General features: G+C 54.0%; 8 protein-coding genes across 8 annotated transcripts; 3 read left to right on the forward strand and 5 right to left on the reverse strand.

The window, feature by feature from the left end:
- Positions 1-255: 255 nt before the first annotated feature.
- GUITHDRAFT_162765 (hypothetical protein) lies at positions 256-6,443 on the forward strand (the record flags this gene model as incomplete). The annotated part of the gene is made up of 9 exons (XM_005834002.1): positions 256-3,297; positions 3,341-3,868; positions 3,924-4,390; positions 4,442-4,571; positions 4,786-5,690; positions 5,745-5,772; positions 5,825-5,946; positions 5,997-6,138; positions 6,237-6,443. The coding sequence occupies 9 exons, from the start codon at positions 256-258 to the stop codon at positions 6,441-6,443; spliced, it is 5,571 nt and encodes a 1,856-aa protein (XP_005834059.1).
- A 295-nt stretch (positions 6,444-6,738) lies between these two features.
- Positions 6,739-7,341, reverse strand: GUITHDRAFT_152154 (hypothetical protein). Its single transcript, XM_005834003.1, has one exon. It carries the CDS (start codon positions 7,051-7,053, stop codon positions 6,817-6,819), a length of 237 nt encoding a protein of 78 aa, XP_005834060.1. The 5' UTR covers positions 7,054-7,341; the 3' UTR covers positions 6,739-6,816.
- Positions 7,342-9,873: 2,532 nt separating this feature from the next.
- GUITHDRAFT_152155 (hypothetical protein) lies at positions 9,874-10,270 on the reverse strand. Its single transcript, XM_005834004.1, has one exon. It carries the CDS (start codon positions 10,222-10,224, stop codon positions 9,916-9,918), a length of 309 nt encoding a protein of 102 aa, XP_005834061.1. The 5' UTR covers positions 10,225-10,270; the 3' UTR covers positions 9,874-9,915.
- A 2,094-nt stretch (positions 10,271-12,364) lies between these two features.
- On the reverse strand, positions 12,365-13,995 carry GUITHDRAFT_106995 (hypothetical protein; the record flags this gene model as incomplete). The annotated part of the gene is made up of 8 exons (XM_005834005.1): positions 12,365-12,422; positions 12,708-12,760; positions 12,816-12,925; positions 12,984-13,038; positions 13,096-13,143; positions 13,197-13,259; positions 13,306-13,458; positions 13,699-13,995. The coding sequence occupies 8 exons, from the start codon at positions 13,993-13,995 to the stop codon at positions 12,365-12,367; spliced, it is 837 nt and encodes a 278-aa protein (XP_005834062.1).
- A 590-nt stretch (positions 13,996-14,585) lies between these two features.
- Positions 14,586-16,173, reverse strand: GUITHDRAFT_137695 (hypothetical protein; the record flags this gene model as incomplete). Its single annotated transcript, XM_005834006.1, has 5 exons — positions 14,586-14,652; positions 14,864-14,925; positions 14,973-15,018; positions 15,214-15,287; positions 15,472-16,173. 5 exons carry the CDS (start codon positions 16,171-16,173, stop codon positions 14,586-14,588), a joined length of 951 nt encoding a protein of 316 aa, XP_005834063.1.
- Positions 16,174-17,797: 1,624 nt separating this feature from the next.
- On the forward strand, positions 17,798-20,719 carry GUITHDRAFT_106997 (hypothetical protein; the record flags this gene model as incomplete). The annotated part of the gene is made up of 9 exons (XM_005834007.1): positions 17,798-19,546; positions 19,672-19,799; positions 19,851-19,919; positions 19,966-20,008; positions 20,055-20,207; positions 20,254-20,310; positions 20,360-20,404; positions 20,530-20,595; positions 20,642-20,719. The coding sequence occupies 9 exons, from the start codon at positions 17,798-17,800 to the stop codon at positions 20,717-20,719; spliced, it is 2,388 nt and encodes a 795-aa protein (XP_005834064.1).
- Positions 20,720-21,121: 402 nt separating this feature from the next.
- Positions 21,122-21,842, reverse strand: GUITHDRAFT_152156 (hypothetical protein). Its single transcript, XM_005834008.1, has one exon. The coding sequence runs from the start codon at positions 21,592-21,594 to the stop codon at positions 21,145-21,147; it is 450 nt and encodes a 149-aa protein (XP_005834065.1). The 5' UTR covers positions 21,595-21,842; the 3' UTR covers positions 21,122-21,144.
- Positions 21,843-24,817: 2,975 nt separating this feature from the next.
- GUITHDRAFT_137697 (hypothetical protein) lies at positions 24,818-27,305 on the forward strand (the record flags this gene model as incomplete). Its single annotated transcript, XM_005834009.1, has 12 exons — positions 24,818-24,891; positions 24,940-25,071; positions 25,162-25,373; positions 25,610-25,747; positions 25,940-25,974; positions 26,030-26,092; positions 26,139-26,298; positions 26,464-26,568; positions 26,729-26,793; positions 26,838-26,868; positions 26,982-27,088; positions 27,225-27,305. The coding sequence occupies 12 exons, from the start codon at positions 24,818-24,820 to the stop codon at positions 27,303-27,305; spliced, it is 1,203 nt and encodes a 400-aa protein (XP_005834066.1).
- Between the last annotated feature and the right edge of the window lie 65 nt (positions 27,306-27,370).

The raw sequence follows: 27,370 nt of genomic DNA on the forward strand, positions 1-27,370 counted from the left end.
ATGTTGGGCAGGGGGGGGAGATGGGGAGGTAGCAGCTGGTTGTTAGGGTGGTATGAGACATGGAGACCGTGAAATAGGAGGTACAGGGAAAGAGAGGGAGGGAGGAAGGGAGGGAAGGGGCTAGCGCTCAGTTCTAGCATGTGGAAGCAGCCTCCTTCTAGCTGGAGTGGAGTTGCGATTGCTGACGTGCTGCCGACAGGAAGAATGCTCGTTTCTGATTTCAGCATGGAACCATAGTGCCTCGGAGCTTCTGCCATGATGCAGCTGGAGAAAGTCATTGGAAACACCATCAAGAGTTCCTGTGCGCTCTCAGTGAATGCTGTCACGGGCGAGTTCGCATACCCTGCAGGGTGTGTTCTGGTGTTCTACAACCCAAGGAAGAACAGGCAGACGCATTACTTCTCCTCCAGCAACAACAAGGCGCTCCAGTGCTCGGCCTTCTCTGCAGACGGATGCTACGTTGCTGCTGGGGAGAGCGGGCGCCAGCCATCCGTGCATGTATGGGACACGTCGTCGGGGACACACCTGGCAGAGCTGCAAGGGCACTCGTTCACGGTCAAGGCGATCCAGCTCTCGAGGGATGGGAGGCTGCTGGCATCAGCTGGATCGAGAGGAGACGGGCGGCTGAAGGTGTGGGAATGGAGGTCTGGAACTCTCATAGCGAACGCAAGGTTCAAGATTGAGATCCACAGCCTCGACTTTAGCTCGAGCGACAACGTGCTGGTCTCAGCGGGCGCCGAGGGTCACCTCAAGTACTGGGATATCAGGCCCACGACCACGTCCAACTCAAAGGCGCAGGGGATGAAAGGGAGGAAGGCCATCATGGAGGGAGGGCCGCCGACTGCCGGGGACTTTGTTGAGATTGCGTCTAACCTGACAAGGAATAATGAGCTGATCGTGTACGCCGTGACCTCGGACGGCTTCCTGCTCAGTTTTGATGCAGACAGGGCAGTAGACAAATGGGTGGACTTGAAGTCGCGCAAGGTGTCTTCGTTGGCCGTGAATGATTCACATGTTGCCTGCGCTTGTTGTGATGGTCTCGTGAGGCTGTTTCATCCCGAAACACTCGAATACATTGCTACCTTACCACGTCCTCCGCCCTTCCGACCAAAGGACACGGCAGAATCAGCTCGTTCAAATCCCGTGGAAGCTGTATGGCCAGACACCCTGTCGGTCCGATTGACGAGAGATGGGCAGAGACTTGGGTGTGCTTATTCAGACCGATCGTTGTTTATTTGGGACCTCAGAGATGCGAAGAAGGTATGCCGTTGCCGTGCCATGTACTCGCATGCCGGCAGTATCTGGGACCTTGAATTTCTCAACAAAGATTCCGCAGAAAGGTTGGGGTTCGCGCCAGACACGTTCGTTACGTGTTCTTCGGATTCAACCCTTAGACTTTGGTGTCTGCCGCAAGCGCATGCCACAAAGGAACACGGTTCCAAAGGCCACTCATTGCGAGATCTGCTGGCGGTGGCGGAATGTGATGATAATGCAAATACAAGCAGCACAAACGGAAAGTCTCGAACGGGAGGAGGATTGAGATGCGTTCGGATATCCACCGACGGCAGATACGTCGCTTCTGGAGACAAGGCGGGGAATCTCAGAGTGCACAAGATCTCGCCAGACATGGAGATGAAGGTGTTCTTGGAGGCGCATGACGCTGAAGTTCTGTCTCTCGACTTTGGTGGAATCAATGGGGCACTACTGGCTTCTGGAGGTCGGGACAAGCTCATCCATTTGTTTGATGCGGACTCTGATTACGACCTGATTGATACGTTTGAAGATCACACCTCAGCGGTCACTTGTGTTCGATTTGCGGGTAAAGGAAGCAGACTTGTCAGCTGCGGTGGTGACAAGAAACTGGCATTCAAGTCTATAACACAGACCAGTACCGGAGCGAAAGGCAGGACCAAAATCGATGTGAAGCATGTTGAGCATCTCGTGGACAATACAATCTATGACGTTTGCGTGGATCGTACGGGGAAGCTGGCCGTCACAGCAGGTCAGGACAACAGTTTGACCCTATGGGACACCTTTAGTGGGTCGAGGAAGCGAAGGTACGAGATGGAAGTAGAGTGCACTCTCAGGGTCAGGTTTGACCCCAGTGGACGTTACACGGCAACGACGAGCTCTGATAAGGGCATCAGACTCTACGACTTGCAATCGGGAAAGATGCTCTGCAAAGCGTTTGGACACTCTGAGCCAGTGACGGTTGTTGCCTTCTCCCCTTCTTCACAACATCTTGTTTCGTGTTCCTGTGACGGCTGTATCTTTGTGTGGAAACTGCCGGATTTCCTTATCAACTCGATCTCTTCACAAGACTTGGAGTCGAAGGATCCTTCTTTGCTCCAAGAAAAGTCGGGAAAGTCCTCAAGCGGGCAGCAAGCCAACCAATCAACCGCAAAGAAGCCTGGCATTTCTGATCTCATGAAGATCCAAGAAGAAAGCAAAAATGATGCTTCTATCAAGAAAGGAGAGTCCGCCGACCTTCTACAAAGACAGAAAGCGATGTTGAGCTCGTTGCTGGCAGAGCAGGACCGCCCGGAGAATCGTAGAAGCAACACAACGACGATGGATGCAACTACTTCGAACGGGCAGATCTTTACTTCACCCGAAAATGCACAGAATGCAAAGATTACGTCGGTCGACACGGCTCGCAGAATATTGATGAGGGGGTGGAACGAGAGTCCCTCCGAACAGCTGAATGAAAATGTTTCTATCCACACCTCGACAGATGATGATGACTTGCAGGTTGAAAACCTTGACGATCCGACGGAAGGAGGGACCGAGAGTGACAGTAAGGCTACGCAAGAAAGCGACGAGGAGGATGATGAAGATGTTGTTGGGACCATCGACAATGACGACGACAAGAATGAATTCACTGTTTTGACTTCAGCCGGGGTCCGTCTGAGCCAAGGATATGACATGAAGCACAAGGACGAAGTCAAGACGTCCATCAAGGAGGAGCGAGACAGCGATGATGACTCGGAGGCCGACAACAAGACAGTAACAGAAGACTCAGTCGTGGATAATCAAACCTTCCTGAAAGAAGCTCTGTCGGAAGAGACTGTTGTAATCGACCCAAGAAGCTCCTTGCGTGTGAGCAGGTCCACCAGTCACCTTCTTCACAAACAGATCAGAGAAGCACTTGGCAAAGTGGACAATCGAGAGAAGGCACAGGAGACTGGCGAGGAGCAAGAGGACGACTTTGCCTTCCAAACTCCGAGGGAATCCACTCATGATAGCTCAATTCCTCTTGCAACTCCAGAGAGTCGAGATCGATCCAACATTGCAAGGGTAAGAGCAAAACAGATGGGAGAGCCCTAACCTTGATTGACAGGAGAAGAACCAAGCGCTGGCCAGAGAGATCGAGAACATGCGTGAGAGACTTAGAGCCATGGGCATGTGTGGAGGATCGTGGAACACGGATCAGGAGGTGCCGAACCCTACTCCAGCTGTTAGTCAGATCTCTAGTGCCGTCCCAAGCTTAATGTCGAGCCCTGCGAAACCCACACCGAACTCAAAGATCGCAAGTACTTCGAGAATGGCTCAGGGAAATCGGAAGCAGGAGCAACATGGAACAAAAGGGGCGTTGGATACGAATGCTATGCCTCCTCCGACCGAAGGACGAAGTGCTGTGCGCCCAGAACCGAAGGCGGGAGAGGCAATGCCGCCTTCTCAGAGTGCGACAGGCACCATGGCTGAGCAGCAGCTTGAGACAAATAAAGAACCGACAGCAGAAGGTTCGCCTGGAAAGCTTTCCTTGTTTGCTAAGATGAGGTATGCGGGGACTGTTAAGGCTGCAGAGAGAGCAGATACAGGAATTTCGAGCAGTGCCAAGGATGTGTACACTGCAGTTGGAGCAGAGGTAAGAAAAATACTGGGAGGTTGGAGGGAGAGGGTCGCCTAATGGGTGTGAGCAGGAGACAAGTCTGGCGCAAGAGCGGCAGCGACTTCGAGAGGAAGCGAAGAAGAAGGCCGAAGAGAATGTTGAATTGCTCCGGCAAGCAGACGAGCAGGCAAGGAAAGAAAAGTTCAGGGGGGCGAAGGAGGAAGCAGAAAAGATTCGATTGCGACTGAAAGAGCTCGAGAGCAGGAAGAAGCAGTCGTTGGGCGCCAACATCTCTGATGTCCAGTTGAATGCGACGAAGGAATCATTAGAGACAACCACGTCGTCTGCAGGAAGCGTGAAAGAGCAAATCCTCCAGGAGAGCTCGTCCCGGCGTCCGGGTCAAACTCCGACAGGGACGCAAAGGGAGGGGCCTGAAATGCTCGAGTCTACAAGCAGCTCCATGGGTAGCACCGCTGGTCGCACCCTCAGCAAGGAGGAGCTGCAAATTGCCGCAGCGCGAGCAGCCGCGAAGAAGTTGGAAGTGGAAGAAGCTAAGAGGTAGGCTGGAGCTGTTTTTGCGGGGAAGAAACTCATAAATTTGTCCTCCAGAAAGGCGATGGAGGCAGACCAGGCGCTGAGGGAAGCGTATGAAGCCGCCAACCAAGAAAGATTGCAGCGAGAGCAGGAGATGATGATGATAAAGAATCAACAAGTCATGTTGACGAAAGAGTCTGATCAGGTTACGGGCACCTTTTTGCTTCTTCTTACCTGATGGCCTTTTAGATGCAGGTTCTCATTGCCAAGGAAGCTCAAGCGCGGAAACTTGCAGAGCAGAGCGCGAAAGAAGCCCAAGCAAAACTCGAAGAGCTGAGAGCGAAAGAAGAAAATCTTCGTCTAGCCGTCGAGCAGGTGAAACTGTTTTCACCGTCTGCTACCCTTGAAGTCTCGCTCAGGAAATCGGAGCAAGACGAACTGCAGAGCTCGCCGCTGTCTCTGCCCTTGAGCAGCTCAAACGCTTGAAGGATTCCAGCACAAGCGTAGCCACAGCGCCTGGGGCAGAAGCAAGGGACGGGGAGAGATTGCAGCCAACTGGAGGGATACAAGCGCGTGCCCCCGCAGAGAAGGACTCGAGTCATCGACCAGATGGTAAAGAAGCTACAGACGCTGGGCAGATGTTGCAAGTGGGTGTGCTGAGCTGGGCATCGGAGCTCGGCGTTGAGGTTGTATCTCCTATTACGCTCTCCGAAGGGCCTGCAGGACAGTCTTCCTTCCAACATGCAGGCGGCGACGAATTGTGTCAGCAGGCTACAGGAGACGAAACCGCCGGAGAGGAGGTTTTGCTAGTGAGCACTCAACACGTCCAGACGGAAAGTGGTCCGGAGGTTTTCGAACGGCCCAGCGGAGCAGGAGAACTGGAGGATGACTCTGTGGACATTGAGATCTTGGAAGGGAAGGAAGAGGAGGTGAACAGCGAGGGCAAGGGATGGTTGGTGCGTGAGTCGTGCGAGCATGAGGCGTTGAGCACGGTGATAGAACCGAGTGGGGACGAGGAGATCCCCGAGGAGCTGGATGCGTGCGAAAGCAGCTCTTCCAACTCAGCAGAACAGACAGGCGGCGCTGCGCTTGAGAAGAATCAACCAAACCTGGAAGGGCCCTTAGAGAGCCAGGTCACTTTCGAGGAGGGTAAGGATGAGAGCGAGATGAAGAGCACGGAAGCAGCATCTGGGCAAGGGTTCACTAGCCTTGAGTTTCAGAGCCAGGCAGAATTGCCGACCAAGACCTATACCTACAGCCCAGAAGTACCTCTGATGCCTGCCAGGCTAGGTGACCCGAATCACCCGCTGAGGAAGCTTGACATGTAGAGCCAATATCTGCCTGTACTCGATGCTGCTGCTGACTTTCTCACTGCCAGCGACGCCTCGGACTTCACCTTGAACTCGGTATGACATAGCTTGATGTCTTTCCTCCCATGACAAGTCAATGAATCAACAGGAGATGGATGAGACAACGTCCGTCCGAGACCAGACGTGCTCCGCCGTGGATGCAGGAAATCGACTCCGAGCTAGCGTGAACGCCACACTGGACCAGTATAACATAGCTCGGGCAAGCGGAAGGTTCCCTGCGCTGCTCACAACTTCATACCTTTCCTGACGTGTGGAGTCAGCCGGCAGGCCATGGCCGATGTTATTGCGGCTCTCCGGCACTCTCAGCATGTCATCAATCAAGTCCTCGACGCGTACGATAGCGAGGTGCTTCAGCACAGCAGCAGGTTGTGCGAGGAGACACCAGCCAAGGTAGAGAACCAGGTCAGTCCCACGACAAAAGACGCGAATGAGCAGGTGCCACAATTCGAATCTCTGGTGAGCCAAGGCAGCGTAATGCTTCCTCCTTGAATCTTTCTCAGGTGACTCCCCTCCCCGTCTTCAACACGGACGCCTCCCGTGCAGCCCGCAACGTCCCTGCTCTTCCTCTCTACCCATCCCATGCTTTCAGCGTTCCATCTAGCGGACTGCCTTCTGCGCGTTCAAGCGTCGACTTGGGAGGGAGTGTCAGCCAACGCAGTCAGTTCGGCACCAACTACTCAGCTATCTCGGGTAGTCCTCGACTCTAGCTCTCTCGTGTTTCCTCCCTTCCACTTGCTGCTCTCTTCCTCTCCAGCGACTTCTTTTCATCCCTCGCTTACACCTGAGTTCGCAGTTGCTACGGACGATCGTTCATCGGTCAACGTAGATCTTGAGAGCGTGCTGGAACGATATTCTGAGCGCCTTCTGATGATGGTTTCCTCTCGGCTATCTTCCACTCCCAAATAAACGTCTATGTTTTGTTCGAGTTGACCGCCTGTGACGGTACAAATGCAGTCGATAGCACAATGTGTGCCCATCTGCTGTTTCCAGTTAGCCTGTGTGAATGAATCACTTGATTTATTATTTACAAAAATAATGCGTGTGTAAGGAATGAATAACAATGCGATAAGCAATCAATAATCAATACGCTGGAGTGCAGCCGGCTTGGAAATTCTCGCTTTCTTCACTGCTGCCGGCCTGAAAGCTTCCCCGGTCGACTCTCATGTAGTCGCATCCTCGCATCCAGTTGAAGATCAAGGCATCCGTACTCTCTGGAGAGTCTCGTGCAGACAGCCTCTTCGCCTGTTGTTTCAGGTCCGAGGCAAACACCTCAAGCTCTGTGTTGCTCGGTAGCCATCCCCCTTCCTCCATTTCCATCTCGAAAGCGAATTCAGATAATGAGCTGCGCGAGCTTTCGTTCCTCGACAACCTGTTGGCAATGCTCATCCTTGCTGTTTGACTGAAGCTGATACAGTCTATCGCCTGCTATCGCCTGTATCCACGAGGCGAAGAGAACTCCGTTGGACACCACAAAAATGCTACAGTAGTGGATCCGATTGGAAGATTTGGAAGCACGATTGTGGAAGAAAAAACAGGACCCGCAACAAAAGAATCACTAGTGTCGACGAGGGAGGGGAGACAGAGGCGGGAGGAGGGAGCAGAGATGAAGAGGCGGGAGGCGCTGAAGCAAGAGGAGGATGTTGCAGAAGGGCTGCTGTGGCGCACAATTCGAGACTCCGAGCAGCAAGCAAGAAGTTACCTTAGCTTATGATCACCCCACCCCTCCAGCTCCGTCCACCCCACCCCCTCTGTACTGGTATGCCCCCACATCGTCCCCAGTTGCTCTGTATCTCAGATCACAGATCTCCCCCGCATTTCCTCGAAAAAGACTGATTTCACTATTTCCTGGATGAGGCCGTGAGTATCTGGGGCGTAAGATTACATCGATCCGGGAAAGTCCATCGTGGTACCACCGGTGGTACCGTAGCAGCTCCGGCACATGCATGGGTCCTCAGATTGGGGCTTGCAGCACCTTGTTTGGCACTTTGGAAGGAAAACAGTTTACAATTTGTGTATGGGTATAGATAATCGATTCTCTAATTGATCTATTGAATAAAAGTCCACTACCACTGATATGACTACCTGAAATTGGTCTAGCCTTCGGCATGCATACTGCCACACCGCTTCGGGGTGTAGTGCTAAGACCCTCATCCAGTTCCTCTCGGCGTTGGTACCCCACCAGGAAAACAAGCGATGCGACCAGGGGTACTTGGAGACGAGTGAGAGAACTGTGAGAACGTTTCTGGATCGATTCACAGATAACTACCCCACCTGTATAGCTTTTAGACCCACCCCTTTTCAGCTCTGAAGCCCTCAGGACCCACCCCATTTAATCGGGTTTACTACATATGGGCTCGTGCGGAGATACAACCCATAGACTTCAGGTGTAATCCAGACCACCCCACCACAGGAAGTTCACCAAACGTCTACCCACCTTCTGGTATACACACTACCCATGGGGGCTGGGGTAGCCCCCTGGGGTGCAGACCACCAGTCAAATCAACTCTCGATGGATCATAAAACTCTCCCCTCGTGCGAGTCCCCCGGTCAACCTATCCATAACCACCGGTGTATTTCCCTCTTGATCGAGGAGAATGGAGGGGTAAAGTAATCAAGTGGTCAAACCAAAGGTAAGGGTAGAGGGGGTCGTAAAAAGCCTCCTCACGCCTTCTACGTACGCCTCGACCATCCACCGGTTCGCCCCCCAAACCCCCATCGATTCAAGTCAGTACCCCCTTGAAACACCACCCATTGTTTGATGCGAAAGGCTACCACATTGCGCACCGAGGAGTTGAATTACGACCTCCCATTCACCCTTATATCCGCCGGTGCCAACAACGGACGTCGGCCAGCCAGTGCGGCCGGGCCGGGGCCGCCATCCCCGGGCCTATGCGACCGCCCACGGTGACTCGTGACCGGGCCCGCCGCCGGGCCTGCCGCGCCCGGACCCCCTGCGGCATTACAGTGAACGGGCGGCCTGGCATCCGATCGAGCTTTGAAGCTTGAAGTTCCGAAGTTCCCTGCCCCGGCCGCGGAAGTTCGGGCAGCCAACCGGGCCCGGCGTCATGGCACCGTGCGGCACTGCAAGGCCCGGCGGACTCACTGGCCGCCGCCGGGCGGCCCGCCGGCGGGCTCACCGTTGCCGCAGTGATACGGCGTACTGACTAGGCTCGAACGTAACCCGGTGGCCATACGGTAGTACGTTGAAGTAGCCCGGCCTCCTCACCGGGTCACCGGCGGCGCCGGCCCCCGCTGGCGGCCGCGGCCGCCGGGCCGCGCCGCCGCTCACGGCGCCGGTCACCGGGTGCCGCCGCCCCGGCCTGGGGCCACCGGGCGGCCCCCCGGGCGGCGCCGGGCCGGCGCGAACCGTTCCGAGAACACCTGAGGCTGGCTCACTTGATTCCTAGCGGCAGCAAAGTCTTGATAGCATCTTTTTACAGCTTTTCCTCAAGGACAGAACATTGCGACTCGAAAAGCCTCGATGGAGCGATGGTAGGGTTCATAGTAAATGGTAACTATTTTGGGAAGCAGATGTATCAAGGAGATAACCCAAGCTGACTGTTTCATCGGTAGACTTGATATGCTTTTCTCCCGTAGTGTGAACGGTATGGATGTGTTGTTCCTCGCTGAACCTGTCCAGTTGGGTGGGGTGGTCCATTGGGGTGGGTACGTTATCGAATAGATGCGTTGTTGGGAGGCCGCCACGTTTTGTGCAGAACGTCTTCCGTCCCATTCTATAGCACCCAGGACATTATTTTCTTACCCCTCAATTTCTCTTCTAAAATACCCCTTCATGTGGGTCAAAGGATAACCCCCCACCACTGCACATGACCTCCGTTGAAACCCCTGCAAGGAGAGTGCACTTTACTACTAGTCCCCCACTTGTCAGTAGTTTAGTGGTAGGGTAGTCATGAACAGTAAACAGGCAGGGTGGGCAATAAAGCATGCTCTTGTCTCATAATGGTTTGGGTGGTAATTCACTACAAAAGAACCGGGTACGTTTCATTTGAAGGGGTGAAAAAAATCAAGGTAGGGTGGTGACGATTGGGTGGTGCACAAATCGGATTGAATTTGAACCAAGCGAATGTTCTGACCTGGCCGTTAGCACGAATAACGGGAGAAAAAAAAGATCCTCGTGACCGCAAACTCGCATGCTCTTTCCCGCCCACCTACCTCCCCTCACAAAGCGGCTCTAACCCATCGTTGCTTCCATCTCAGCGAGTGAACCCTGCAAAATAACTGGCTTCCTGTTCCCATTTCGTACTCGCATTGTAATTGAGAACTTGCTTTGTTATTCTGTACATCCATAGGCAGGCCTTGCACGTTTGTGGATTCCAGAAGGATTAGTACGAGGATCCCATTGACGTTTGAAAGGGTCTGGTCAACAGTTTTGCTGCAGGATTTAAATTTATCATGCCTGTCGAAACGTATGGTGGATTCATCAATGATGTGTCGCTTGACAGCGATGTACTTTGCTGGCGCTTTCATTCTGACGTCGTCGAGTCGGGCAGAATAGATCCTATCTTCTCGCGAACCAAGCAAAAACATTGGAGATCCCATTTTGCAGGCTTATCTAGAAAGAATAATCATTTCATGTGCTCAGAAAAGCCTATGATCGCAGAGAAGGATGATCCTGATTACAGAAAGGACTTCATTATGGAACCAGCGTCCAATTCAAATAATGATAAGTCCAATTCAAATAATGATATTTCCCTGTCGGATATGGCATTCAGCATGGATGTTGGTGATGAAATCATGGAATTTGAAGGATGGACCCTTAGCACCGATCATTATCTATGACATGGTTATGAACATTCATATCGACGTTAACTCTAGATATATTTTTTTGTTTGCACGTGCATATCTCTTGCTCAGAATAAAGGTGACAGCTCCCAAAAAAAATACATGGCACATGCAGTATTATCTGTCGCACAATCATGCGTATGAGCATTATTGATTTCTCCTTCGCGAAAAGAATGCATAGTATTGCAAAATTCACAGTCATGGCTCGATCTGATTTAGATACCGATCCAAGAAGAACTTGGCCGTTGCACTCATAGGGAGGGACCTGCATTTTGCTTGAGTGACTTTGCTGAGCTGAATTATGATGCAGAGAATACACACCTCAACACGTGCGACGAACTCCGTGTTTCATCGAGTACACTGTACCACTCGTCACCAGAAACAAGACTGAATTATTTGGGGTTAGATCACCTGAGATGGGAATCTTGCTGTAGCGCATTTAAATTCATCTGTTGCAGAAATTAAAAAAATCGTCAACTTATCTCGAGGTCTTATGCCACTTACAGTATCATGAAACCCTCCACTTTCCTCTAGAATTTGGATTATAGTTTCAAGCGCTTTGATAGCCTCTCCTCGCCGATGACCCTCAGGAATAGCGTTGATGAACGATCGGACTTTGCATAGACTTTCTATTGTGTCATCATCAACACTCAACGCCGCACTGTCAAAAGAATTTGAAGTTTTTTCACATTGTTCTTGAAACGACCCTGATCTGGTTTCATGGAGAGAATCAAGGTGCCGGCAATCAAAGCTGTCATGCAGGGCGTGCTTGTTTTCCACGCAAGATTCACGGGCACGCAGAGGCACATCATCGACATTTTCATTAGGTAAATTCGACTCCACGGGGTTGCCTTTCGCACTCGTGCTTTCGTTGGAGCGAGCAGGTCGTTGCAGGAAATCCTCCCGGGACATGATCTCATCGACTGTCACTGCCATACTCTCTCGAGCAGTGTTGAATTTTCTGCTCGAGACATTATCACCGTTGGCCCGAACGAAGCCCTTGCTCTCTCTGGCTGCGTTCGGGCGTGTCTTGAATCGCTCCATCACAGTCGGCTACCTTTTGGGTGCAAGTGGCTGCCGATAGCGAATCTGTATTTTGGGATTTCTTCCGAAGAGCTCACAAGGTATCAATTGTCATCTGTCTTTCACTTCTGCAAGCCCAAAGTGGGAGGACCGGTTGCTGCTCGCCAACGTCCGTACACGCCACTTCCCGCAATGCCGCGATTTTCAAAACAGCCAACACATGTTTACTCAAAGTTAAGTTAAAACATGTTTACTACTTTGGTTTTTACTTGAAACATACTGTGACACATCTGAGGCGGGCCGTCAGATCCGATGAGAGCCCGGCCCGCCGCGCGGCGCCGAACTTCGAAGCCCGCGGCCGGGACCGTCCGGCCCGGCCCGGATGGCGACTGTGGAAGGTGAGCCTCTGACCGGCGCGGCCCGCTATGACTTTTTACTCAAAGTTAAGTTAAAAATCAGTACGAGGACAATCAGGATAGTCGAGGAGGCTTGACCCTGATCGGACACTGTCGCACCGTGACTGGCCAAACGGCGAGAAGAGAAAGACAGCGAGAACCAAACCCAATCCTGCCGACTGCTGTCCCCCAAACTTATATGACGGTCAGTCCGGCGTCACGGTCCGATCATCAGATGGACCGTCCGGAAGCCCGGCTCACTGCCGTCACCCGGCGGCCGGGGCCCGGGGATCGGACGCGGTGAAGGCTAGGGGCCTAGGCTCCGCCGGCACTGAGTGACGCAAGGAGGCTGACCGTACTACCTTACTCGGCGCGGCAGTTGCCAGACCCGCCGCCTGAGTTGCGGCTCAGCCGTGCGTTCCCGAGGCTGGGAACCAAATGGAAGAGGCAGTTCCTCCGAGAATCCTGCCAGTTCAAGAGTCACTCAGACCGTTTTCCAAGAATCCGATTGCATCCAATCTCAGGCGGCATCACTAAAGTTATGTGAACACTACAAGCAGTGATTCATGGAGACGAGAACAAGGAACAAGTTGGGGTCAGGGCGGATTGCACTGAGTAGCGCAAGTGACGGGAGGTGGAGGTGGAAATGTTGCAAATGTGTGTGCACTGAATGTGGGGTAGATCGGATGTGTGTGTGTGTGTGTGTGCGGGGGGGGGGGGGGGGGGGGGGGCAAGGGGACAAGATCTGACCATGCAAGCTCGTCCTCCGTAAGGAACTTATACTCCTCCTTGGCCAACTTCACCTGCGCAGACATGCTGTGAGCAGACGGTTGAAGATCAACACTGTAGGAATTCTACCGTCATATCATAAGACGTGTTTCCTCCTGGCCAGGTAGGCATCTTGCAAACTGGCCAGTCGGATGCAAACATGCAGCGATCGGGCCCAAATCTCCGCACGACCTCATCCCCTTGTCAACACCACACAGCAGGCAACGTCGGCTGGGTTGCCAACCTTCTGCACCACACTGATGGCGTCTGACCATGGATACTGCCCCGTGCTGATGGCCCAGACATGGGAGATCTGATAGGACAGAAGGGCTCATGGGCCGAGCGACGAAGCAGCGCAGCTTGCAAGCACCTTGACCAAGACGTTGGGAGAGGATGCAAGGGACAGAAGCTCGTCGATCTGTGTACGTGTGTTATGAGGAGGAGGATGCCGTCGCCTCTAGGCTATCCTACCTGCTGATCGTCAGATGGTGGAACGTCGGCCATGTGGTCCACTATGAACTTGACGTTGGGAAACTGCTGGGAGCTCAGGCATACGTCGTCCTCCTTCCTCCGCACCCACCTCCTTTATCCTTGGAGCGACCCATTGCAGAGACTTTCCGCCGTCCTTGCCAAGAAAGAGGAGAACTGGAAACTTGAGCTCCTCTGCCTTCTTCAAGATGTTTCGCATGCGCTCGGACTCCCACCATCCTCGATCCAGCGGGCCGAAACGAACCTGAGATAACAGCATGAGAACGGAAGAGAAAGAAGTGGGTCTGTTCAGAAAGGGGAGGAGTGCAAGCTTGAGCCTTAGAGACATTGAGGCTATGAGGATGGTTCAGAACGTTGTTGTGTTGTAGACAAGCGGAGAAAGCAACCAGGGACGAGAGAAGCAAGGTAGAGAGTGAGGCGGGAAGAGGTGTTGAGATACGGCATGAGATCAGAGCAGGGTAGAGCAGTGAAGAATGCAGCATACTCCGATGAAACCCTCCTTCGAAAGCTCCTCCAACTTCTCCACTGAAGCATCGTCCTCCGGATTCACCCGCGCCACCGCCGCGAAGCGGCCAGGAAAGCGCCGCATGCAGTCTCGCACATAGGAGTTGTCCCAGAGGTAGCAGATGGGCTGCACAAGAACGGTCTTGTCCACCCCGTTGGCGTCCATGAGAGCGATGAGCTCCTCTGCAGAAGCATCAGCGGCTGGAGGGTTGGGGGTGGCCCAGGGGTAGTTGCGGTCCTGCTTCCAGACATGCACGGCGCTATCGACGATGCTCATCCTGAGAGCCTGTGAGGAAGGAGCTCTGCCCTCTGACCCGCCTCCTCTCTGCCTCAACGCGAGGTAGGAGAGGCACAGGGCTGCCGCGGCACTACCGACAGAAGAGGAAAGGAATTTTCTGCGGTGGTCGAGTCCTCGCGGGGAGGACTGCCATGTACAGGTGGACGGGCCTTGGCTCGAAGGGAGGGAAGGAGGAAGCTCCCAGGCTGAGCACAGCGAAACTCCCAGTACGACCCACGCATGGAGTCGCAGCAGGACCATGGAGGGGAAGTGGAGGCGATGGGGAAGGGGGGTAGAGGGTGGGTCCTTATAAGTCCCTTCGTTTAGAGGAGGGAGCACGGGACTATTCGGGGAGGATGTGTTTAAGTTTCAAGGTAATGGGGAGAGGAGGAGAACAGCGTGGAGCTGACATGGAGAGAAGGAGAGGTAGCAGGGAATGAACACGCTTTATTTACAATGTTTACAGTAAAATCAAAGAACAAGAGCGGCAGAGAGAAAAGAAGAGAGGAGGAAGGAACAGGGACTGGATGACAGAAGCAGGAGGAAAGAAAGACGCCACCATTTCCACCGGGTTGTAGGGTAGGATGAGATTACAACGCGAACTTCTTCTTGCTCCCCAAGTTTTCTTTCTTGTGGATCCATTCGTATTCGCCGCGACTAGTGGAAGAGCGTCAGCTAGAAGAAGAAAAGAAGAAAAAGAAGAAAAGAAAAAGCAGCACGGAACAAAGGGCATGTACGAGGAAAGGACAGCAGGAACGAAGGCAAAGAAGGTTCCAGAAGAAACGAGACATAGGGGCTGTGGACTGGCCGGAGCTAGGAGAGAGTAGGGAGGAAGAGGAGTACTTCAATATATGGACTGGTGACTCACCTGCTATCGAATGTCCCCGCCTGCATGCTCTTCAGCTTCAGAGTGAACTTAGGGCCAATCTCCTGCTCCACCTCGTCAGACATCTAAGGAAAGAGAGCAGAGCCCGCACCTGCAGACGAGCCTTCTCCCCTTGCTTGTCGTCGGGGAAGATGTACCTGCCATGGCTGATAAGACTCTCGCTCTGCGCACCTCCAGGGAACAAGGACTACAAGGAAGCTGCACAAGGAACGTCCTCAGATACCGTCGTAGTAAAAGATGTCTAGCATGGGAGGCTAGAAACCATAATCTCCTCACAGGACAGAGCACGATGGGGAGAGAAGACCGTGACGAGAGCAAGGGCCGGGATATACCTGTGATGTCGCACGAAGACGTAGTCTCTTTGACAGTGAAATGTGACAACCCGTCTTCCCGTGAACTGAGGATCCTGTCAGGGAACATGGAAGTCAGTCTCAAGCCTATCCATGCTAATGAACTCCGACGGTATCCCAGGAAAGGTTCCTCAGATACCGTCGTAGTTAAGAGTATCTGATATGCGATCAGCCCCTCGGTGTCATCAGAGGAAGTGATAGTCGGTTGCAGCACAACACAAGAGAGAGGAATAGCTGCACCTGTGGAAACAAGCTTGAGAATGCACGGCTAACTCGTTGACCCAGCCTCGTTGTGAAGTTGTTCAGAATGAGCTCAGGCTTGTGTTTGGTTGCCCTGGCATGGTTCTTGATCTGATCCGGAAGCTTCACGCTTGAGAGGCGGAAATGCAGAGTGGGGCCTTCCGGCAGGTGGATGAGCAGCATTGAGCATGGGAGCTTCTTGTGCCCACCGAGCTGTAAACCCTGACCGAGGATAATCAAGTTGGTGAACCCTCTCTCCCCCGCCCACTTGCAGATGTCCTTGATGTTGTAGTTGCGTCGGGAATAGTAGTACGATCCAGGGATCAGCACAAGAAGGGACTTGACCAGTTCGATCAGAGGCTTCGAAGGATGGTTGTTGGTCGTGATGATCGTTCTAGGAGGTTCGCCGTCGAAATATTTCCGGAACTCATCCTCCTCCTCATCACGTCGGATCTCCTCGTCTTCGGACTCCATGATGGTCTCGTCGGCCTCGCGCATGTTCTCCAAGGTCCTGGGGACTTGCTTGGGGAGGTCCTTCTTCTCCGGGTCCTCGGCATCTTTCTTCCTCTGCTCCTTCTTGGCTTTCTTGATCGCTTTCTTTTGTTTCTTGATCCTGTCATAAACCTCTTGTCTTTTTGCCTTGTTCCCAATGTGCTTGGTAGCTGCCCTGTCCTCTTCGGAAGGGAGCTTCTTCTTCACCATCCTGCAAACACAATGTTCTCAGTTGCCGCAGATTGCACTGTCGCGAAGTAGAATGAGCGCATAGTGCTCAAGAGCAGCAAAGAGCGATTGCAAAGCAACAGGCTGCAGCTTTGCTCTATCACATGGAGAATCGAGGGATGTTGAGCTAACCAGCTGATTCCAGGCATGGTCTCCACATCAATCAGCAACCATCTGCTGTTGAAACTAGCATGAGCTCTTGCCTTCTTGCCGCTCTCCTCTACAACTCCTACACTCATGCCCTCCTTGCATCTGCTCTTTCCTGCTCTCTCCTGCTCTCCTGTTCTCTAACCTTCTCTGCTCTTCTTTGCCTTGCCCTCCCCTCGTCTCTGCACAGTTTCCCCCTTGCTTGGTTTGGCGCGCGCACGTGCACGTTTGAAGTCAAGGTTCAGTGTTCAAGGACCCGAGCTACACCGGGCCCCGGGCCCCGGGCCCACCGTACGATCGGGCAGAGTAGTAAAAAGATCGTTCGAGCATCTTGAACCGTTGTGAAAACGGATGTAATGGCGATCAGTGGTACTAAATTTACACCTCATGCCCATGTCAAGAGATACCATTTTCATTTTTAAGTTCTATATTCATCTCAAAACAATTATAAATTTCTGATCGTTGTGTTTTTGATGGTAATGGGACCATAAAGAGATCGAATCGACTTAATAGCTAGTCCTTCTATTAAAACACTTTTATTTCAAATCACACGGAATGTCACAGAACTTCACAGATTCTTTTTCAGATTTCCTGTACATCAAAAGCAATTCAAAATACATATCACAGAGATTGACACACAATTGCGTAGTGGTATCACACGGTTATTCCTAGTACCCCAGGAAGGACACGACGGAAGAGCTCAGGGTTTTCTGCAGTTCCAAGGTTAAATCATATTTTGAGTTAAGCTTTATTTTTTGGTCTGATTTTCATCTACTATATTTGAGTAACTAATTATTATGTATTGTGTCTTGTGGTATCACACCGGGGCTGATCAAATTTTCCTGAACTAGTCTCACCCTTTTGTGCAATTGATAGAAACATCTGCTGCCGCCTGCCATGCTGGCTGTTGCCGCCCCACAGGAGGGGATGAGCCTTCCTATCGTTCAAGAGCGATGTCGCTTGTCCCTCCTACTCCAGTACATACACGACCTCCATGAGATTTCTCCTTCTCTTTCCATGCACTTGATGTCCTATCACAGCTTCTGCTCCCGCACCCTCCAAGACCACTCCCGGCCTCCTCCGGCCCCCGTTTCTGATAGGAGTGGCTGCATGCCGCTGGCGCGATGCGTAGCGCTGACTTTGCTACCTGATATCAATATTGTTGTCTTGGGACTTTGTTTGATGTTGATTCTTCTCTTCGTACTCATCGATGTCGTGCCTGTCTGGTTTGCAGATCTCAATACTTTGGGGCACGAACACAATGAGTAGCTGAACCCTTTTGAAAGATGTTCTAGGAGCAGACAAGGCCTTTAGCATGGCAAATTCAAAGTTAGAGATTGAGTATCCCCAACATTTTTAGCAAGAAGCCTTGTGCAGTCATTGCATCAGTTTCAAAAGTGTCGAACATGTGGGTGAAGCTAGACTAGGTAGAGAAAGTGGCGTGAGGAAATGTTCGACCATGGTGCGTCTTTTTGAAGCGTTTACTCCACGAGTCTTGACATCAAACACGTTCCATGAGGTTTTGTGTGTGTGGTCGCCTGACTCCTGCCTTCACAGAGGTGAGCGCCTATCTACCGCCATGAACGAAAAGTTCAAGGTGGAAGGTGCCCACCTGAAGCCTGGCTTGACGGAGAGCTCAAGAGCGCTAGCTAAGACAAGCAGAGGACAAGAACATGCAAGATTGACAGCCGATCTGCACTCAGGACATGTGGGAGGCAGGAAGTCAACGCAGAGCAGCCTCCTGCGCTCCAACGCGGAGCAGTTTGCGGATCTCATCCCCGAAGGAAGCGAGGACTCGGAGGTGGATCTGAACGAGGATCTGAACGAGCTTGATAGCATCGAGGCTGAAATCTTTGGGGGGACGCCGCAGGAGGCGAAGGGGGTGCACAGGGGAGGAAGGGAGGACGACGGAGGAGGCTCGCTGCTGATGAAGGTCGAGCACAGGAGGGGGCCTCCGATCCTCTCGCCGTATCTGCAGCACCACAGGGTGGTGCCGTCGAGCAGGAGGGCAGATTTTGAGAGCAAGTGGATGCCCAAAGAGGTTAACGGCTCGGTGATGACGAGGCTGAAGAAGGAGCTGGGAAGCAAGGCCGTCCCTCGAACCATGTCCTTCCTCAAGTCGCTCATGAGGTCGCTGAGCCGCCTCCTCCCGACGGAGGGGAGGATGGCTCTCATCGAGGCACTGCAGAGCTACGAGGCTGGGAAGCTGTCAGAGGTGACCCTTGCGGAGAGGATAAAGGGGCTGGTGGACCAGTACAGGATAGTGGTGCCACTTGAGGATGGGCACGGTTACCTGCCATGGAGGAGGTCGAGCAACGATCCCCCTCCCCTGTCGTTTGATGAAGCTTCTCCTGCCAACGACGGGATGGCTGAAGTTTCTTTCACTAAGAAGGGGAAGCGGAAGCTTGACGATCGTGACGAGTTGGCTGACATGCAGGATCCTGCAAGGCGAGCAGGGTTGAAACAGCAGGAGGACGAGGAAGGAGAGGATGGCTGCATGGAAGAAGGAGGGTCTTCAAGCAGAGGGGCAATGCAGGGGGAGACGTCTAGTGAGCAACTCGAGGACACGCCGATGGCGCAGCATATTACGGGGAAAGTAAGGAGCGTGTACAAGAGCAGCATGCCTGTGAGGGTACGGGTGGTCGGGGAGAAGGTCTCAACGGCAGGAGGGTACCTGCATCGCTCTAAGGCGATCATGGCGTTCCAGGAAGCGAGAGGGGGGAAAGAGATCCTGCTGTTTGCCATGTACACCAACGAGTTCGGAGCAGACGCGCAGGCCCCCAACACCGGGAGGGTCTACATCGAATGCATAGACGGGCTGCCGCTGAGGCCGAACGAGAGGGGGGAGGAGAGGGAGGAGCTGGTGCGGGGGATCATGTACGGCTACCTGGAGTACATGAAGCTTTGCGGCTTCTCCTTCATCCACCTGCGGGTCCCTCCTCCCCACGACTCCAACTGCCAGATCTTCTCGAGGAGGCCGGCGGACGTGCGGCTCCAGTGGTCCATCAGGATGTCCCTGTGGCTCAAGAAGCTCCTGCGAAGCGCCGCGGCCGCCAAGATCATCGACGCTTACCAGTGTGGAGCCCATGGCAGCATCCTCAACTACCCCCCGACGCTCCTCCCCGCCCGTCACCTCTACCTGGAGTGCACCTTTGCCAAAGTGGAAGCAGCAAGTGCCAACCGTATCTCCTTCGCATCCCAGCAGCAGGTACTGGACACTCCTTCCAATCCCCTCCCTGCTCGCCTACCCCCTCGTATGCTTCTCTCGTTGTCTGCGCCGTGTACCCCTGCCCTCTGTTGCTTGCTATGGTATATCGTTTAACGCGTTGGCAGCTGCGAGAAAGACTGTTTGTGGTTCGTCTGCACCCGGGTCCCAGGACAGGAGGAGGAACAGGCGTGCGCGCCATCGATCGCTCTCCCCTCGTCCCAGCGACCACCGCAGCCTCTCGGCAGGACCTCATGTGAGTCGAGGGGTAGCGCATCCTCAGGCCGCTGACGAGGAGAACGAGCAGCAAGACGTTGACGACGCGGCGCTGGTCGTTTCACACTCTTGCTCATGCTACGACGACGACAACGGGACTGTGAGCTGGCACAGGAGCATGGGCGGCGTCTGATGGTTGCGAGCAGGTTGCAGATGCTGATCAGTGAGCAGCGAGCGGCGAGAAAGCAGGTGGGTGGGAAGAGGAAGCTGTTGTAAGATGATGACGCACCTGCAGGAGGCGACAGAGGCGTCATCCTCCTCCTATCCTGCTGCAGACACCTCGATGGCTGCTGCTTCGAGCTCTTCCTCCAAGGATGCATTTAGGACTCCTGAGCGTCTATCCCAGCAGCTAGCAGCCATGCTCGAGCGATCCGCCGAGACCACACCGGTTGTTGAGCATGCAGCGGTTCCTCTCAGTGACGGGGAGAGCGCAGAGTGGATCAGTGCCAACGCCAGGACAAGAACTTGCTGAGAACCGATCGGAGTTCCTGGTTAGGGAGGCAGCCTGTGCATATCCTGCTCTCCTTACTCCCCTTTCAGGATTCCGTATTTGAGGTCTGGGAGAAGCCAAGGGAAGAAAAGCTGGTAAGCCAACGCATCTGCCTCCTCCTGTTCCTCTTCTGTTCCCCTCCAAATCTGCTCTATAGCCCCTTGCTTTCCTTCCTTTCCTCTCCTTGTGTCCCGCCAGCCGCCATCTGACTTCCGGGCAGTCTGCCATCACTGCCAGCACCGTCTCGCCGCTCATCCAGCCTTCTCCGAACCTCCGGCACATGCAGGTGAGGACCTGCTGCAGGAGGGGACCTCACCGCTGACTCGCTTCAGCATGAGATGCAGGAGCTGGGGCAGCAAGAGATTGACGATGGCTCTTCCCTGTTCTGCATGGACACCCTTCAGTTGTGATCGGGACGTCAGGGGCCTTGGGAGTAGCTAGGAAGGTCTCCTTCCCGTACAGCTGGGATGTTCTTGGGGCTGCGTTCTGCTCAGAACCCTTCCTCCTGCACACTTGCGACTCTCACTTGCTTCTTGGAACCTCTCTTGTTTCTTTGCCATGCGCCCTGTGCTAACTTTGACTTGTCTGTAAGATATGAATGCAATGAATGTAAGATTGAATGAATGCTCCGTTTAACTCAACCCACGTTTGCAGAGTATGTCACATACCTCGCTGACTTCACAATCATAAGAACCAGCGGGAATCGTTACAATTTCATGTACCCTTCTTGTATCGGTTTTGACTAGGATGTCGTTTTTGACCGTTTATTCATTTCCTACCCTTCCTACCCATTTTCATCCTTCTATACAACCTGAAGCTCCCTCACGAGCTCGTTTCACCTGCAGTCTGCCTTGCAACCACAACCCAAGAAGTTCCCGTCTTGATTTATGGATGGGCCTAGCGATTTCTCTGACATCTTCAGCACTTTCATCGCTCCATCTTCAAGGACATTTCCGTTATGATCAATGCATGGCCTCCTGGTTATTTCCAGGTTGATGATACTAAAGGCGACACAGCCTGAAGCGCTGCCGCTGACTTGTCGATCATTGAAATCGTCCTGGACTTGACTGTAGATGGTGTTGCGTCGCACGCAGAAGCTGGCAGCGTGTGCTCGTGCACATGCAGTTGAGACCACCAGACTTGCTCGCCTTCGACCAGCGGAACATGCTGAGGGGCTTTGCATCACCAGGGCCCCATGCGAATCTCCAAAACTCGAGCAATGCAAATGAGGTCTGAGATGAGACGAAAGGAGGAGAGTTGAGCTCTGCGAAGATTGTTCGATCATGTCGCAGAAATATCTGAGGAAAGTGCGAGAAATGTGCACTAACGAGCCACAAAACAATGTGCGAAGCAACAAGAGCTGAGAATGAACCAGACACAGCGAGGAATTCAAGGTAGGAGGCGGAGAGAAGAGAGGAAGCAAGGCTGGGGGATGGAGGCGAGGAGGTTGCAAGGAGAGGAATCAATCTTGATCTATCTGCAGGAGGAGACGCTTAAGACGAGATTTCTTTACGGGCTTAAGAGGAGTGACAGGAGGAAAGGCAAGGCAAGGCATCGCTTCGAAGCTGCAAGGTCGCATCCCCTGCACCACCCTACCCCCAACTTTCCTCCATTTTTCGGGTACTTGACGGAGACCGGAGCGTTAAACCGCCGTGACCCCCGTCAGCCGTCACGTTACCGGACCCTCCGGGATGGCTCTTAACGACTCCCAACTGGTGAGCGTATCTGAAACGAGGGGGTCAAATGCCCTTCTGAGTAGGGGTGGGGTCGAGCATTTATCTGCTTCCACGATAAGACCTGGTTATTCGCGTTTAAACTTGAAGTACCGTACAAGTTGTCACGTACTGATTTTTAACTTAACTTTGAGTAACTAAACTGTCCGCCGCTGCCACGGTCAGCCTGTCGTCGTGACAGATTCTACCATCGCGCGGCGGCGCAGCGATCGGACGGCGGTCACTGGGCGGCCACGGGTGCGCGGCGAGCTTCGGAACGCGAGTCAACTTACGGTTCGGTCCGATTACTGAGTGACGGAGTGACGGTGCCTGCCGGCCGCTGAGCCTGACTTTGAAGTCAGTCAGGCTCAGCTTTACTAAACGGTTTACAACTTACTAACTTAAGTTACCGTTAAGTTAGCCTTGACTCAGTGAAGCCGGGCCGTCCGATCGGAACTTTGCCCGTCCGGTCGGCCCCGGTGTGCCCGGCCGATCATGCCAGTGCCTACCAAGCACGGGGCCGCCGCGCGGGCGTGACGGCGGCGGTCCGTCCCGGTCTGCGGCGGGGGCGGCGTGACTGAGCCCGAGGTGACTCGGGCCCGACTGGCAACCGTTGGCCCTAGTAGTGCCACCGACTCAAACCGTTCAACGGTTCAACGGGTGACCGAACTCCCGGTCCGTCACCCGGCGGCGGTGCCGTCCGACTCAGTCGTCATCAGTCCGATCCGATGCCGCGGCCCTGGCCCCGGGCCGGGCACTGATCATTGGACACTTGAGTTATTACGGTTAGCCTGTCCGATCACGATACCGTGAATCAAGCCTATGCCATCATCATGGCCGGGCTTCAGTGATACAGTGATCATGCGGACCGTCAATTGAACTTGGCAGTTACCCGGTAATACCGTGCCGCATGCCGTCCGTGACGGTCAGCCACGTACCCGGTGACCGGTGGCCCTCCGACGGTTCAACGGTTGGCCCGGACTCCGGGAACGGCCCGGCCGCGGCCGGGGCGGCCGGGCCGGGTTCAATGGTTCGAGCCAGTGACTTTCCCTCAGCCTGTCAAGTTACCAAAGTTAAGTTCAACGGTTAAAAATCAGTACGAGGACACTGATTGAATCAGGAGAGTATCGGACTCAGCAGGCTTGGCACAGGCCATACGACGAGAAGAGAAAAGACAGCGAGAACCAACCCTTATCCGGGCCTGCCGCAGTGCCGACTGTGCTGTCCCCTTCAGTAAGTTTCCGACAGTGACTCAGTGACTGTCACAACTGACCGTACCGTCGGACGGTTGGCAGCGCAGTCCGAGGCGCTGAGGCCGCGAATTCAGTGCCGCAGGTTCTGAAGCCGCCTGAGGCCGCTGAGAACGAGCCACGGGGGCGGTCTGACTCAGTCGTCACGCCACGCGACTGAGCCTCCGTCACGGACTCGGAGTCCGACCCGGTACAGTTCTGAGAGGCTGAGGCTGGCAGTGAAGGCCGGTGCCGGAGGGGCCCTGGCAGAACCCGGGCCGGCGGTCAGCGTCACGGGCGAGTCGCAGCCGCGCCATCACCATGCGGTACTAGAGGGCCCTTACAGGCTGAGCCACGTACGGTACGGTAGTGGCCGCGGTGACTCCGACCTGATCAAGTTGATGATTGAGATGATGGATATGAGCCAACCATTTCGAGCTAAGTCCGGGCAGCATCCCGGCATACCATACAAGCTTCTCTATTGCTCCACTAGGAGGTGAAGTAAAACAACCCTCACATCGAAGGTGCAAACAACCATTATATCGAAGGTGCGATGACACAAGAACCGTTGTGTGGAACATGTTACGCGGATGAAGGAGTCTGGTATTCGTGTGTGCACGTATAGGCAAAGTATCCGTCACTGCAATACAGACCTGACAACTAGCAGATAGAAGACTTCATGGGGAATTGCACCTTCGTACTGCCACAAGCCATAAAACGAGTTGGATGATTGATCGTAGCTGCGTTGAACAACATGATTCGCTTGACTGGGCTCGATCCTGAACGTTCAAGTAGAGGCACACCATTGATCGTTTTCATCGTGTCTAGCCTGGTTTGCTTGTCCCGCCCATGGGTTTTCTCCCCATCTTTTCCAGCACTGATGACCCCTGGTGAGATAACGCGCTGCATGTTCTCTTGCGGCTACGCCGAGAAACTCCGGGCTGTATTTGTTAGCACGCATACCTTCCAGAGTCTTCCACTAGCTATAGGCTCTCATGTTCTCCGCTGCCATCATGGCGGTCGTCGTTCGCTCTCCTTGTCACTCCTCTGGTGACTAGAAGGGCAAACCGGAGCAAACAAAGGAGGGGGAGGATAGAGCCTACAAACCCGCCTCAATAAAATACTAGGAAACGAAGGAGGCAGCGAAAACCGGCACTCCAACCACGTAAGCGACGGCATGCACGACAAGCAGGGGAACAAGGATCAGGACAAAGAGCAGTAGCGCAAGGCCCCTGCGAGGAGGACGGATAGTGAAACACGCGCAAGGGGCGGATCTCCTGAGTTAACTAAAGATATCAGTCACCCCGTGCACGATAGGTGGCCGGGTGCCGCCTGTTTTACTGCGGAGCCCCCGGGTCTGAGCGGGAAGGAGGGGTATCTGTATGAAATGCACACCACACAAACTTGACGGGGGGGCATGCAGAGCGAGAGGAGGGGAGGGAGAGGTATGGAGATAGTCAGAGAGCACACCACACAAACTTAGGGAGAGGGAGGATGAGAGGATAGGTAGATAGAGTATGAGGTAGATGGACGGCCTGCTAGACACCCTGGAAGGTGATTGGAGGCGATGGCGCCGAAAGCAAGGAACGAGGGTTGCGAGAGTGCAAGAGTACAAGAGAGAAGGACAACCAGAGATAAACAGTCAGAGAGGGAGAGATTGGATTCATCTCGAATGACGTCTTGTTACAGGCCAGCCTGCACTCCCATGAAGGCCAAATCTGTGTACCTCACTGGGAAACTCATATGTGGCGGGACAAGCGTGTCGAGGAGCATGCGCGTAACGCCACAGTTGACTGCAATTGTGCACCCCAAGTGGATCAGGTCCGATGGACTGACGCATCAGCTTTGCCTTCATGCCCGGAGCAGACAGCTGCAGCTGGTAAGCAGCCAGTGCTATACCACATGTGCAAGGGGAGGGCGATCGCGGCCGCAGGAGGCAACTAGGGAGCGATGGTTTCACTCTAGCAGAGTCTTGGGTCATGACGTGCGGAAGATTAAGGATGTTGCTCGTGAGGACGCCAAGGGCGAGGAGGGCAAGCCGGACGACGAGGCCAACCACCGAGAGGCGCTCAACGTGACGTACCTTGGACTCGGGAAGAACATTGTGTTGTGCGTCGGGAAAGGTAATTGTGGCGTGTTGACCTTGTGCTCTTGCTCCCGTGTGGGCGCCCCACTGCTCTACTTCCGCATCCTTCCTGTCTCTACATCTCTCTATCTCTCTGTCTCTCCCCCGCCCCCCCCCCCTTTCCCCCACTTTCTCCTTCTCCCTCCCTCCCCCCCCCCTCCCTCTCCCGGCGATATTGTCCTCCGGTGTCGTCCTACATCGCACTTTGTAATGTCCCTTGCTGCTGCTTCCCAGGCGTTTTCGGCGTCACCGCCAACTCCTCGGCTCTCATAGCCGACGCCATTCACTCGCTCTCCGACATGGTCGCTGACCTTGTCGCCCTCGCCACCCTCAAAGTTGCACATCTTCCAGCAGACAAGAAATACCCCTACGGTCAGCTGCCCCCCCTCCTCCTCCTTCATCTCCTCCTTCATCATCTCCTTCCCCTTCTTCCTTGTTTGTTGAGCCACCATGATGATTCCAACTGTCTTTCTGCTCTTTTTTTCTCTCCTCCTCTTGCTCTTGTGGTTTCTCTCTTCTTCTTCTTGATCTCTCTTCCTCGGCCCGATATTGATCGAACCGCAGGGCACGGCAAGTTCGAGTCCATCGGGGCCCTGTGTGTGAGTCGTGCTAGCGAATAGGTCGATGACAGCTGGGGTATGACTATCTGTCAAGGTGTCGAGCATGCTTGTTGCTGCTGGCGGTGGGCTTGCCTATCACTCTGTCGAGCTGCTGCAGGTCTGCCATTTCTTGCTTGCACGAACGAGGGACGTGACTCGGGCAGGCGGTGGAGGGAGCAGCGGTACCCACGGCTGCAGCGCTGTGGATCAGCATGGCGGCGATCGGGCTCAACGAGGCTCTGTTCCACATCACGCTCAAGGCTGGCAACCGAGCAAGAAGTCAGACAGTGATAGCCAACGCCTGGCATCATCGATCAGACGCCTGTCAGACCACTTGCTCCCCCAAGCTTCTGTTTGACAAACCCGATGATCCCCCCGCTCCTTCTCCCTCTCTCACGTTTGCTGTTCATGTCTTCAACATGAAATTCCTTCCTCCTCCCCTTCCTCCTCCTTGCCCACTCCCCTGCTCGAACTCATCTTTTCTGTCAGTGTCTTCTGTGGTTGCCATGGTCGGTATTGGCGCAGCCATGTCCGGCTATCCCATCATGGACCCGATCGCTGCTGGAGTCGTTGGACTCATGATAGCAAAGACCGGTATGTCCTTCACTTCCTTGTGCGATCTCATTCATCTGCTTTCGCCTTCTCTCCTCCTTCTTGTCATCATCCTCTACCTCCTTTCCGTCTCCTCCTCGAGTAACTCGTTTGATTGCTTTCCTCTGTCCCCTCTCTTTCAAACGTCTCTGACGCAACCAAGGAGGAGAGATGGTCCTTCAGAGCGTGCGGGAACTCACTGACGCCAACGAGGAGGATTTCATTGAGGTACTCGGACCCGACAGTCCCCCCTAGCTCCTGACTTGCTGTAGGCTCTGGCAGAGACCATAGGAGCAGTTCCAGGTTCATTGTCTGTCTTGCCTTCTTGTTGCCTGCTGCTCCCTGCGCTAACATGCTCTTGTTGCAATCGCCACTTTGTTTGCTGCTTCGTCGTGGATGCTCTCGAACTCCTGAAGGTGTCTCGAGGATTCAAGCTGTCCGCCATCGCCGTATGGGTCCTTATCACATCGTCGATGCTCAGATCGAAGTTCAGTGCGAGTTGTCTGTGTCTGCTGCGTCCCAGGTCTCCCCTTCCATCTCCTCCTCCTCCTCCTCATCATCATCATCACCACCACCACCACCACCACCACCTTTCTTGAGCTCTTCTGGCTCTACTTTCTCTTCTTCTGCCCCTTCAGTAGCTGACTTCCAGCCGCCAGGTCGCTGACTCGGCTCGAGCTGCAGTGAAGCGCGAAATGCCGGAGGTTGTTTTGCAGGCTCTGCTCGCACGACTGACCTGACACTCTCTCGTCCTCCGCCTCCTGGCATCCGCAGGTAACAGAGATGATAGTCCATATCTCTCCAG

This window comes from Guillardia theta, assembly GCF_000315625.1.
Source record: "Guillardia theta CCMP2712 unplaced genomic scaffold GUITHscaffold_27, whole genome shotgun sequence".
Classification (NCBI taxonomy): Eukaryota; class Cryptophyceae; order Pyrenomonadales; family Geminigeraceae; genus Guillardia; species Guillardia theta.

What these genes read in the sequence shown, in the direction of transcription:
- GUITHDRAFT_152154 (XM_005834003.1), bottom strand. Translation starts at nt 7,053, where the DNA reads ATGGAAATGGAGGAAGGGGGATGGCTACCGAGCAACACAGAGCTTGAG.
- GUITHDRAFT_152155 (XM_005834004.1), bottom strand. Translation starts at nt 10,224, where the DNA reads ATGAAAGCGCCAGCAAAGTACATCGCTGTCAAGCGACACATCATTGAT.
- GUITHDRAFT_152156 (XM_005834008.1), bottom strand. Translation starts at nt 21,594, where the DNA reads ATGATCGAACAATCTTCGCAGAGCTCAACTCTCCTCCTTTCGTCTCAT.